The 13,841-nt window shown below is 42.4% G+C and overlaps 1 protein-coding gene across 1 annotated transcript in view; it reads left to right on the forward strand.

The window, feature by feature from the left end:
* Window positions 1-13,841, forward strand: part of cpne7 (copine VII) — a 152,434-nt gene that overhangs the window by 122,812 nt on the left and 15,781 nt on the right. Inside the window, exon 11 of the mRNA XM_078210237.1 lies at window positions 7,738-7,792. Within this exon, the coding sequence (XP_078066363.1) occupies window positions 7,738-7,792 (55 nt within the window). The remainder of the gene's footprint in view (window positions 1-7,737; window positions 7,793-13,841) is intronic.

The following is a 13,841-nucleotide window of genomic DNA, read 5'->3' on the forward strand; positions in this document are numbered from 1 at the left end:
TAGGTGTGAAGATGCAAACTGCCACCCATGTTATGCTTTACAAACGGAAATAAAGATGAACCTACTGGTACAGGTATTGTACCAATCGGGGCTAAAGGGATCAAGGGACATGGGGGAAGGCAGGATCAGGATAGTGAATCTGATGATCAGTCATGATCAGAATGAATGGCGGAGCAGGCTCAATGGGCGGAATGGCCTATTCCTGCTTCTAGTTTTTATGTTTCCATGTAACTCTGAGCTTTTTAATTAATTATTTTAATTTTACAGGCACCTTCACTAACTCAAATGCTGCCCTCTCAGGCAGCCACTTAGTCATGTAGTGACATGGGTTAGTGGGCATAGGTGAACAATATTAATGTGTGAACCTTGACAGTGAATTCACTATCCTGTCCTCAAGTTTGTGCCCATACACATTCACTTTCAACAGTTGTGAGAGACAGGATCCTTGACTTGTTATCCCCTCCTCCACAAGCCAAAGCCACTGAGCTAAATCATACTAACATTAGTGCAGCAGAGATCAGATAACTGAATGTAGATTTGGAAATCAATTTGGGATCATTCTGCTCTTTGTGCCTTAGCAACTCACAACTCAAAGAACACATAAGACAGAGAAGTACTCTTTTTTCATTTAATGGGAACCAGATTAAGAAATTATTAAGGTTTTATTCCAACTCTGCAACTTACAAATTTGGATTTTAGTTATGATATCACCACTTGATTGTATCCAGGATTTGTGTTGACACTTTCTTAAATTATGTTATGGCTGGGTGTGGAGGGGTGAACTGATTCCCTTTATTCAGCTCTCTGGTCACAACAATGGGTTTTTTTCTTTAATTTATTTTCCCCATTGATACTTTTTGCAAATCAAATGTGTTTACTTTTTAATAAGGAGCCAATCAAACCAGGTTTTCTTGAGTCAAAGAAAGAGTAAGTTTATTGTAGTTACTAAACCAGAAAAAAAATAAAAGATGCGGACACACACACACACACACACAAACATCTCAGAAGCAGGAAAAGTTAGAATCCGAATAAAGGTTAAAAGAAAATACAATTAAGTCCTTTACTTGCCATTGAGGCATAGATTATTGAACACGGTGTCCATTTGAAGTTAGCTGCTTTCATTTAAAATCCTGGAGTTGAATTGAAGTTCAGGTAACTACATTTTGCTGGAGATAATATTGTCTTCAGAGAGAGAGAGAGAATCTTTACTGCTCCCTTCAATGTTTTTTCCAGATGACTTCTCTGCTTCTGGCTTGGCAAAACTATTTCATAAATCTTTTGTCTGTATATTCCAAGAAAGAATTTGATTAACATGTCTTGCTGTCATTATTGTCCAACAAGCAATCACACTTTTGATCTTTCATCTTAGCAATTTGTGCCACATACAAGATAGTAGAAATCAACAGGAAATGGAGTTATTTCATTACCCACAAGGGGTTTTAAATGTCTATTGGGTATCTGGCTTATTAGCAGTTTCCATTGGCTTGACAGAACTAAGTTGATTAAAATCCAGCACTTGCATTTTTGATATCTTCTTTTCAAGAGTCCCTTTTTGCAGTGGATCTTGACACCCCTCAGGTGTGAAATTCCATGCAACATGTCTGAGGAGGTCTGCAGTGCATTCCATCTAGGAAGTGATCAACTTACAATACCAGACATCAGCTGACTGGTGGTAGCCATCTTTGGTCAGTGTCCTTTCTTGTATTTAGAAAACAAAATCCTCCTTAAACAGTTCAGTGTGTTTTTAGTTAGCTGGTGAAATTGTAGATAGATCGCACTGAGTCCCAATTTCCTGAGATTGTGACGATATTAAGACTTGATTTTTCTCCTTGTTAGACTGACACAAAGGGATTTGTAAATGTCACAAGTGCAGATAACTCACGCTGACCGTGAATTTTGATTCCCCCGGCAAATAGCCGTGTTTTATTGGATTGCTGACATGTTCATCCTGTCACCTTGGTGCACGGAATGAATGTTTACTGAATGGAAGGGGAATCTGATGTCCAATAACTTGTTTTTAGCTCCAACTCATTTGATTAGTTATTGCTGTCAGGTACTCTTCACGAGTAATGAAACGTTCATTTTAAAAAAAAGATTTTCGCAGTTGAGTGTGAAGTTTTGCTGCCAGTATTCTAGAAGTTGTGGCATGAATTAAATCTGCTGTAAATTAGCCGGTGCTGACATATGGAGAGCGTGTTTCAGGTGTAAGTGAATGGGTTTTAAGTGAGTATAATTTAGGATCATAGTGCATGAATGTCACAAATGGTGCTCAAAAGGTGGACAATTCCAGATAAATCGTGTGATGATTTAAGGGCTCCGACAACAGCTGTTCTGATTTTCTCCTATGCTAATTAAATAAACAGATTTTCTTATTTTCCGTTTCCAAACAAAGCTCGGAATTACTGCCTCCAACCATCTGCACTAATATTTTTCTCAGTTCATTCAGCCTTTTTTCCATTTGCTGATGATTGCCTTAATTCACCAGTGAACTATCGCTGAGCAGAACTGCACCATCAAAGGGACAATGCTATCCACTATGTAGCTTCCATTAGCCAAGTGTTTGGACATTTGAAACCTCCAGATGGCAGCAATCACCTTATCTGGTTAGGAACTGACCTTTCACCTTTGAGACCTGATTTTAGCTCTAGCTGATGGGATTGGGGGTCAGGGGTTGGGGGTAAGAAATTGGGCTTGCTAGCAGCTCGTTTTGAGTGTTATAAGTGCCTTTGGAGAGGTAAAATGGCACTCACAGCTGTGAGGTGGATCATATTATTTGCTATTTGCTGAGGACATTTGCACTTGTGCTGGGAACATCTGTTTTCAAGAAGGAGTTAACATAGAATCATAGAATCCCTACAGTGCCGAAGAGGCCATTCAGTCCATCGTTTCTGCACTGACTCTCTGACAGAGTATCTAAACTAGGTCCTCTCCCTGGCCCTAGCCCCATAATTCCACACGGATAATCCACCTAACCCACACATCTTTGAACTGTGAAAGGAAACCAGAGCAACTGGAGGAAACCCACACAGGCACGGGGAGAACGCGCAAACTCCACACAGACAGTCATAGAATCATAGAATCCTACAGTGCAGAAGGAGGCCATTCGGCACATTGAGTCTGCACCGACCACAATCCCACTCAAGCCCTATCCCCATAACCCCATGCATTTACCCTCGCTAGTCCCCCTGCGACTAAGGGGCAATTTAGCATAGCTAATCCACCTAACCTGCACATCTTTGGACTGTGGGAGGAAACTGGAGCACCCGGAGGAAACCACGCAGATACAAACTCCACACAGTCACCCGAGGCCAGAATTGAACCCGGATCCCTGGCGCTATGAGACAGCTGTGCTAACCACTGTGACACCGTCCTACCTGACAATGCTCAATATTACATGAACAGAAAGACATGCCACTCCCTGAACATTCAAATGATGTCAATTTACAACTACCAATTCTTTCAAATGAACACTTAAGTATGTTGGAATTGAACCCGGGTCCCTGGCGCTGTGAGGCAGCAGTGCTAACCACTGTGTCACCATGCCACCCAACCACTGTGCCACCGTGCCACCCTGCAGGAAGTATTCCGAGTCTCGAAACATGCTTTTAGCTCCAGCCCATTTGATTAGTTTTTGATGCCGGTTAGTCTTCATGTGTAATGAAACACTCATTTTTAAATGAGGATTTTCACAGTGAAATGTGAAGCTCTGATGCTGGTATTCTGGATGTTGTGGATCATGGATAGTCCGCAGAGCAGGGCAGGGAGATCAGATCAGCAGTCAGTGTGAAATGTTGGATTGATGCCAGTGGCGCCACTTTGGAGTTTAACATTCCAGCTTACACTCTATCTTTGCCTCACAGTGGCAGAAGGAATGCCCCTCCCTTCCCCGCCCATCACATTTAGAAGGATCTTTGACTACTTGTGAGTTCGTCACAGATTGATTTCCTCTGGCTATTGCTATGATTCTACAAGTGCTTTGTTCTTTCTGTAGTTGTTTGAGGTTGTAAAGATTTGCAGGGAGTGGCGTGGCAGATGCTAAACGATTGGGACTTCAAGGCTTCTGTACAAACCTCTTGCTTCGAGACGTGTGTGCAGCAGTAAGCACTCCCCTCAGAATAAACATGACTTGCTCTATGAGTAGAGGGTGTGCAGAGCAGAGAGAGCTACTGAAAGGGGGCTGAGTGGGGTGCAGGGAGAATGGCCCTCAGCGAGAGCCTACATTTGCCCATGGTGTTCGGGGAACTATCCTCCTACTTAAATCTCAGCGGGAAACAAAGGGTGGATTTGAATGCCCTCCCCTGAGGAAAGTTTGGAAGTAGGGAGCATTTACTCAGACAGGAGGTAACCGGTTGGGATACCTCCAAATTCATGCCTCTGTCCCACTGTCAATTGAGGTTCATGGAAGGCCTTCCTGCCCCAGTATCAATTGAGGCCCTTAAGTGGGCAATTAATGCTCATTTAAGGCATCATCCCATCTCTGCGGGTATCCACCCATCAGTGGGCAGGGCAGTTGCCATTGAGGATCCAAAACGCAAACCCTGTCACACTGCTCACAGATTCCCTCCCAGTGGTTCTAAGTGCAGTGGCCGGCGGAATGACAGGAACTCACGTGTAAGCAAACATCTCTCCGAATTACCTGATGAGTCGGGAGCTGATTTGTCCGGCTGCCATCAGCTCGCAGGTTCAAAGGTCAGGGGATCATGTGTGAACACAAGTCTAGCACATTCATATCACTCTCTCCAGCCCACCATATCTTCACGAGGCCATGCTGGATGACCGGAACCCAGAGGTGAAAGGCCAGCAGCCTCAAGAGGATTCATGTACCCTGACTCCATCACCATGCCATTGATGCTGCAGGAGTCTGGGTGCAGAGCCATATCATCCATCCAAGTGAAGGCTCCAGGAAGCACATCAATCTCACCTCTCCGAAGCTGCTGTCCACTCTCTCCATTCTTCCACTGATTCCCACTTCCTGCAGGACTGCCAGAACCTGCTCCAACCACAGTGTCTCTCCCTTTAAGAGGCTCAGCCAGCTTTAAGAGGTGCTGACCATCTTTAAATGATGCTGACCAGCTTTAAGAGGTGCTGAGCAGTGCTGACCCAGCTTTAAGAGCTGCTGACCAGCTTTGAGCAGTGCTGACCCAGCTTTAAGAGGTGCTGACCCAGCTTTAAGAGGTGCTGACCCAGCTTTAAGAGGTGCTAACCCAGCTTTGAGCAGTGCTGACCACCTTTAAGAGGTGCTAACCCAGCTTTGAGCAGTGCTGACCACCTTTAAGAGGTGCTAACCCAGCTTTAAGAGGTGCTAACCCAGCTTTGAGCAGTGCTGACCACCTTTAAGAGGTGCTAACCCAGCTTTAAGAGGTGCTAACCCAGCTTTGAGCAGTGCTGACCACCTTTAAGAGGTGCTGACCAGCTTTAAGTGATGCTGGCAAGGTACAGTTTCGGGTTCCGTTGATGTGTGTAGCCAATGAACAGCATGGCTGTCGTGCTGCCAGCATTGCACTGGTCATTCATGCATCATAATCCCTGCACCGTATTTGAAAATCAACATCCACTGGGATGTTGGACAAGCGACCAATGTTTCATTTCCCAAGCACTCCCATGCCTTTCCTTGATCACCCCAACAAATGATGCTGCATTTTATTTATCTCTTTATTATTTTACTTTTGATAACAATTGGCCTGTTCCTTTGTATTCCTGAGTCCCACTGATTGTATCTGTAAGTCATTGCCAGGTTGCAATACTCCCTCATTTTTAAGTAGCAACAGAGAGTTACTAAGTGAACAAAGAGCAAAGAAGCACACAGCACAGGGCACACAGTACTAGCGGGGCTCTGGGATGGACCATGCTGATCGATGTGGGACTAATACTACCGAGGGTGGGGACTAACCTTTCAGCCATTTGTGACAATGGGGCACCAGACAAGATGAGTCTTACTGCAAGTTATGTCAAAGTGATGATTGGAACAATGAGTGATGCTGGAGAACAGTTGGAGGGCACTTTAATTCCAAGCTCGACTGGAAGCACCTGATTGCGACTGTATTGCTGTGTGGAAGCAGTGAGCAGATGTCAAATGGTTCTCTGCAGGAAGGAAGGGAAACTGAGGGCAATTGCATCTCTGGGGGTTTTCTTGCATTCCTCTTGGCAGCAGAATCAGAGGAAACATTGTTGGAGGCCTGTGAACAGGTACTCTGAACATGCTCTCCGCAACAGGAGATGTGTAGATTGGCAAGATCAAAAATAAAGGGTTGAGAAAACAAATGAAAAAAATATCAGTTGGAATTTATTATTCAAGAATGTGGCAAGAGGTTGCAATTGTTTTATAATTTATCATTTAAAAGACCCATAATAAATATTTAAAGCAAGTTGCAAACAAAACAAAAGGCACTCCACTATTTTATACCCCACACTTAGCCAATAGACATGTTCAAGACTAAAATCAATGGGATTGATTTTAACTCTATCTGCCTGACTGATGGAAGTTAAAACTTACCAGGCAACTTACCTACTGACACCTTGTCAGGACCCTGACATATTCGATTTGAACCTGATTTGATTTGATTTATTATCGTCGCATGTATTAGTATTCAGTGAAAAGTATTGTTTCTTGCGCGCTATACAGACAAAGCATACCATTCATAGAGAAGGAAAGGAATGTGTGCTCCATCTTTAAATATATAAGTCAGCATGGTGTCACAGTGGTTAGCACTGTTGCCTCACAGTGCCAGAGACCCGGGTTCGATTCCCAGTTTGGGTCACTGTCTGTGCGGAGTCTGCATGTTCTCCACGTGTCTGTGTGGAGTTTACACGTTCTCCCCGTGTCTGCATGGGTTTCCTCCGGGTGCTCCGGTTTCCTCCCAAACTCCGAAAGATGTACTGGTTAGGTGCATTGCTCATTCCTCAGTGTACCTGAACAGGCGCCGGAGTGTGGCGACTAGGGGATTTTCACAGTGACTTCATTGCAGTGTTAATGTTAGCCTACCTGTGATACTAGTAAATAAACTTTAAAACAAAGTCTGATGGCATCATCAAAATCCAATCCCTTATTGTGATCCTCTGCAGAGCAGGGAAATCAATAAGGCTCTTCCACCAGGTAAATTCTAGTCAGACAAGAATTGGAAACAGAAGAGATTATTCGACCAAAGTTGTTGCCTTTCGTTTATCTGGCCAGGAAGAGCAGACAGGCAGCCAAGGGCCTGAATTTCCAGAGCTGCTTCCTACTAACTCAGCTGGGTTATACATTAACAAGACCAGGGATTTAAAATTGCTGTGATCTCCTGTGTTTTTGTAATGATATCAAGGCTGCAACCACTCATAAAGGATTGGGTAAACACATTATGGGTTCATTCATTGAGTCTAGGCACATGGAGGCAATTATACAGAGGCATAAAGCTTGAAGACATCAGAACTGCAGAGCTGTGTGTGTATACTCTGTTCAAAAGCAAGAGTGAACCAAAAACTGGATCACATGGCACACTTCCTTTTAGTGATGCCATGCTGCAATCTCTTAAAGACACATTACAACAATCTCATCCAATTGAAGGTGGGCAGGTATCTAACTGAACTTGCAATTAAAACAATGTTCACCTGAAAGAGCAGATAAATGTCAAGACTTGCCTGTCATCTCCTGATGTTAAAGCTACAACTTTTCAAATTGCCACGATCTTTGGTGAAATGGTATTTAATGTGATAACATTATCTTTTCCTCTGATTAATGCTTCAATTTAAATCCTTTAGTGACAAGAAGTTTTCTGCCTTAGGATTCGGAGCAAGAATTCCTCCTAGTTATGTGGTGAGTAATATTTGCTGCCTTTCAGAAGCAGTGATTCATGGGGTTGTGTGTGCTGCAGCTGTCCCAGGTTATTTCCTTTTGTCCCATCTTTGTCCTTTGTACCCATGTTCCTCTTTATTCTAAATGTATTACCTTTCATCCAACTTTTGTGCTAAGTCCTTCAGGGAAGATGAGTTGCTCCTGTTCCATTCTTGGTGCCTTCTCTTTGTACTTGGCTCCCGTCCACTGCTAATTTGCATGCATACTTAAGGTTCAACCCTCTTGTCCTCAGCTCCCAATCTACTCAGTCTGCGTCTTTCTCCTTTTTCTCTTTTCCAAATCCACTGCTGATGTACCTACACCTCAGGGACTGCAGCGGTTCAAAGAAGCAGCTCACCCCCACATTCTCAAGGACAATTAGGGATGGGCAATAAATGCTGGCCTAGCCAGCGATGCCCACATCTCAAGAATGAATAAAAAAAATCTTATTGAGATACATTGGGAAAATTTGGCTCTTTCTACTTTGTTATGCAATATTTCTATTTGATTTTGTTACTACATTTTGGATGGAACTCTCCCACTGTGTTGCATGTCTTGGGTAATTTATTTATGTATTCCCTTTGCTTTCTGATCATTGTTATTTATGTTCCAGGAAAACCCGTTTGATGTGGCGTTTGTTCATGACTGCTGCACCCTATACATTTTTCATCCTGATTTCTATTTTTTCAGTAAAGTAAATGTGTAGACACATCTTTTATTTTCCGAGCAGACTTGTGAAAAGTTCAGTCTATTACTACCTATATTTAAAAATATCAGCTTACATCAAGGCAGATGAAAAATGTGTGTTGGTGTCATTTACATTCCCATTTCTTGTCTGTAGAAACTTCACTCCCATTTGATTATTCTACCTGACTATATACATACTCGATGTGAATGCCCAGAATACAATTTCTATATTTAATTCCCATAACTTAATTTTCTCGACACTTATATATGATGACACCTGGATGGATTGGTAATGTGAATGGAAAAGGAAACTTCTTCTGCAATTGAAGATAAAATGCTGAATCATAGCTTGCTGTTAATTTCAGGAGAATAGATTGGGGCAGAATCATCTTTTTAAAAATTCATTTGTGGGCATGGACGTCACTGGCTGGCCAGCATTTATTGCCTATCCCTTGTTGCCCTTGAGCCCTGAGTGGCTTGCTAGGTCACTTCAGAGGGAAGTTGAGAGTCAACCACATTGCTGTGGCCCTGGAATCATCTTGAGTTATTTTACATTTCATTCCTGCACATTTTTAAAAATAGATACATTGTTAATAGGGTTCAGTAGGGAATAAATGTTAATAATAATATATATGAATTTATGTCCGTCATAGATGCCATTGGGTTCACTGATGGCCATTGCTCCTGTAAAGGGTCTGAACAACTTTCCTTTGCACTATATCTACTTGTACAACAGTAGGACCCAAGGTTTGTGACTTGTGATGTGGACCAGTTCTTTGTGCTTTTTACACATGTTTTCCTTCAATCTCTCCAGATGAACAAATTAACACTTGATGTAGCAAAGTTTGGTTCAAACCATTAAACTGCAATAAGAAGATAAGAAAGCAAGAAATAGGAACAGGATTAAAACAAACGGCCCTTTGCACCTGCTCGGCTATATAGTACAATCATGGCTGACCTTCTGTCTGAACTCCACTTTCCTGCCTGCTCCCTATGTCCATTGATTCCCTAAGAGACCTGAAATCTGTTTATTTCAGTCTTAGATATGATCAAGGATGGAGAATCCACAACTCCTGAAGATTTACAACCCTTTGAATGAGGAAATCTTTCCTCACTTTGGTTTTAAATGATAGGCCCCTTTTCCTGAGGCAGTACGATGGAGTTCTAGATTCTGGAAGCAGGGGAATCAACCTCCTTGTGTCTACCTTGTCAAGCTCTTTCACAATCTTGGGTCTTTCAATGAGATCACCTTTTATTCTTCTAAATTGCTGAGAATTTCCTGACATCCAATTTAGTGTCCCATCTGAGGACAACACTCCCATCCCAGGACCAATCGAGTGAATCTTTGCTGTGCTAAGGCAAGTACATCGTCCTATAGATATGGAGACTAGAACTGTGCATGTGTGATCCACGTGTGATCTCACAAAACTTTGTACAATTGCAGGAAGATGTCCTTATTCTTTTGCAATAAAAGCCAACATGTCAATTGCCTTCCTAATATCTTGCTGTACCTGCATCTAAATTTCTTTGCTCCGTGTGCAAGTACACTCAAGACCCTCTGAATGTCAACATTTAGAAGTTCCACATTTAAACAAAAATTCTGCCATTCTGTTCTTACTACCAAAGTGAATAACCCCACCATTCCCCACATTATACGCTGCCTTGTTAACTGCTCACTCAATCTTTCTGTATCTCTTTGTAGCCTCTTTGTGTCCTTCCCATAGTTTACATTCTCACCTAGCTTTGTATTGTCAGAAAATTTAGATACATTCCCCCCGTGTCTTCATTTAAATCATTAATATAGATCGTCAATAGTTGAGGTCCCAGTACTGATCCTTGTAGCAACCAACTAGCCTCAGTCTGCCAACCTGTAAGTGTACCATTTATTCCAATTCTTCATTTCCTATCTGTTAACAAATCTTCCATCCATTCTAATACATTACCCCAACCCCATGAACCCTTATCTTTCATGCAAACTTTTTGTATTGAATATCTTTTGGAAGTTCATATTTACTGGCCGGAAATTTCCCGTTCTGCCCACTGTGGGAATAGTAACAGACGGGACAGAAAATTCAGTAGACTATTTGAAGGTCAGTTGACTCTGTGTGGGAATTTCCGGTCTTGGGGCGCACGGAGCCGGAAAATCCTGCCCACTACATCTACTTGTTTCCCTTTATCTCCTTTACTAGTTACATCTTCCAAAAACTCTCAGATATTTGTCAAACAATATCACTTTCGTAAAACCATGTTGACGTTGTCTGATCTTACTAAGTGCATAGCTAAGACCTCCTTAATAATTACTTCCAGCATTTTTCCCACAATTGAGGTCAGGTCTGTAATTCCCAGTTTTCTCTCCCTTCTTTCTTGAATAACGGTTTGATATTTGTTAACTTCCAATCCACTGGGTCCATTCAAGAATGAAGTGATTTTTGGGAAATCATAACTAGATCAGTGCAGCTACCTTTTTTTAGATCCATAGGGTGTAAGCCATCAGGTCCTGGGGATTTCATAGATTCTAGTTCCTTATGTTTCTCCAATACCTTTTCTCTGCTAACATTAATCACCTAAATGTCCACTCATATTAGTCTCTTGCTCTCTATTTCTGGTATATAATCTCTGTCTTCTACTGTGGAGAGGCACAAAATATTTGTTCAATATTTTTGCCATTTCCTCCTTCCCCATGATAATTTCTCCCATTTATGCCTCCAAAAGGACCAATGTTTACTTTAGCAACTCGCCCCCCTTTTTTATATAGTTGTAAAGGCTCTAACAATCTGTTTTAATATTTCTGGCCAGTTTTCTCTGAGATTCTATATTCCTCTTCTTTTCAATTTTTTGGTTGCCCTTTGCTGGTTTCTAAAACACTCCCAATCCTCAGGTTTACCACTTTCTTTGCCCGATTATAAGCCTCTTCCTTAAATCTAATAAGATGTTTAACTTCTCTAGTAAACCAGGGATTATGTTCCTCTCTGAGTTTCTTTTTAATCGAATGTATTTTTGAATTGTTTCTTTCAATTGCTATTTATTGCCAAACTTTTTAATCTATTCATCCTATGAAGTGAAGCCAGCTGTCCTCTTCTATCTATTTAATTGATATCTTTAAATTTAAGATTTTTTTTGGGACTGCAGTATGTCTCTTTCAAAATTAATATTGTATTATCATCTTTTCTCAGAGAAGCTCTTATTATGAGATTACTAATTAATCCTGCCGCATTGCACAACACTAGGTCTAAAATAGCTTCATCCCTAGTTGGTTCCACAATATGTTATTCCAGACAGGTTTCAAGAAAGTATTCTACAAACTCATCTTCCAGACTATTTGATTGGTCCAGTCTATATGAAGATTAAAGTCTCCCACAATGATTACATTGCCTTTGTTTCAAGCTGCAATATGTTTTTGTTTAATGTTCTGTCCAATGATATAAGTACAGATAGGGGGCTTATAAACTACTTCCACAGCATCTTCTGACTCTTAATTCTTAATTTCCACCTCTCTTGATTCTACTTCCTGATCTTCTGAGCCAAGATCCTTTCTCACTATTCTCCTTATGCCATTTTTTACTGTAAACTGCTCCTCCTTATTTTCCATTCTGCCTGTCTTTTTGAAGTGCGTACCCTGGAATATTTATTTCCCTACCTCTATCACCGTGTAACCATGGCCAGGATTTTACGGACCCTCCTGCCCGTCAGGATATAACAGTTCATCCTGAATGCCACATCTGCTGGCGGGAGACATGCCATAGCAGGTCTGCAAAATCCTGGCTCATGTCTCAGTAATGATGATTAGATCATAGAATCATAGAATCCCTACAGTGCAGAAAGAGGTCATTTGACCCATCGAGTCTGCCCCGACCACAATCCCACCCAGGCCCTACCCCCATATCCCTACATATTTACCCGCTAATCCCTCTAACCTACGCATCTCAGGACTCTAAGGGGCAATTTTTAGCATGGCCAATCAACCTAAAACAAGATCTAAAACATATATCTCTATCCAAAGCACTGGTTCACCTATCTTATTGCTAATGCTTTGTGCATTCCGATAACGAGCCTTTCCTTTTACTACTATTATTTGCAAGGACCTTATTTGCTGATGCACTATTGAGCTCTCCTTCCCTTCCTCTCCCATTCTGTTTGTCTTTATCCAACGTACTGTATTGTTCTGTTGTCTAGACTTTTCTCTTCAGTTTTCTAAATCTTCATTCGCCTGAACCCTCACCCCTTATTTTAGCTTAAATTCCTTTCCACAGTTTTAGTTCTATGTTTCACTGAAACACTGGGTGGGATTTTATGGCCTCACTCGGGCGAGACTGGAAATTCCCACCTGAGGTCAACAGAGATTAATGTTGTCAGACCCTTGGCCGCGCCGAATCCATGGTGGGTGAGGTGGTAGAGTTCCAGCCACTGATTCCAGCCCAGTTTTAGTGGATCTCCTACCAATGGAGCAGCTCCCTCTTTCCCCAGTACCGGTGCCATTGTCCCAAGAATCAAATCCTCTTTTTCCTGCACCACTCTTTGAACCATCTCTCTAGTCTGTTGCACCGATGCCAATTGATATGTGGCCGAGGTAACAATTCAGAGATTGAGCTCGTGAGGCCTTCGATTTGGACCCTAACTATTCAAACTCTCTCAGCAGAACATTATTCCTTTTCCTATCTCCCAACGTGGGCCTCAAACTGGATTCCGCCCCCTCCCCCGGATAGGGTAAACGTGTAAATCAAAAGTTATGTTCAAATTCTATTGGATCAATTGAAAAAAACATCCCCAACAAAGAACATGGAAATAGAGCACACATTACACCAGTTCAGTGGATGACATGTCAATGCTTGACATACATGGTAGGTCTTCAAAATTCTGGTTACTGCATTTTGGGGCTCAGGATTGGAAAATCTTTGGGGCAGCACGGTGGCACAGTGGTTAGCACTGTTGCCTCACAGCACCAGGAACCTGCATTCAATTCCCAGCTTGGGTCACTGTCTATGCGGAGTCTGCACATTCTCCGCATGTCTGTGTGAGTTTCCTCTGGATGCTCTGGTTTCCTCCCACAGTCCAAAAGATTAGGGCGGCACGGTAGCACAGTGGTTAGCACTGCTGCTTCACAGCTCCAGGGACCTGGGTTCGATTCCCGGCTTGGGTCACTGTCTGTGTGGAGTTTGCACATTCTCCTCGTGTCTGCGTGGGTTTCCTCCGGGTGCTCCGGTTTCCTCCCACAGTCCAAAGATGTGCGGGTTAGGTTGATTGGCTGTGCTAAAATTGCCCCTTAGTGTCTTGAGATGCGTAGGTTAGAGGGATTAGCGGGTAAATATGTAGGGATATGGGGGTAGGGCCTGGGTAGGATTGTGGT

Source organism: Mustelus asterias, chromosome 4, assembly GCF_964213995.1.
Source record: "Mustelus asterias chromosome 4, sMusAst1.hap1.1, whole genome shotgun sequence".
Lineage (NCBI taxonomy): Eukaryota > Metazoa > Chordata > Chondrichthyes > Carcharhiniformes > Triakidae > Mustelus > Mustelus asterias.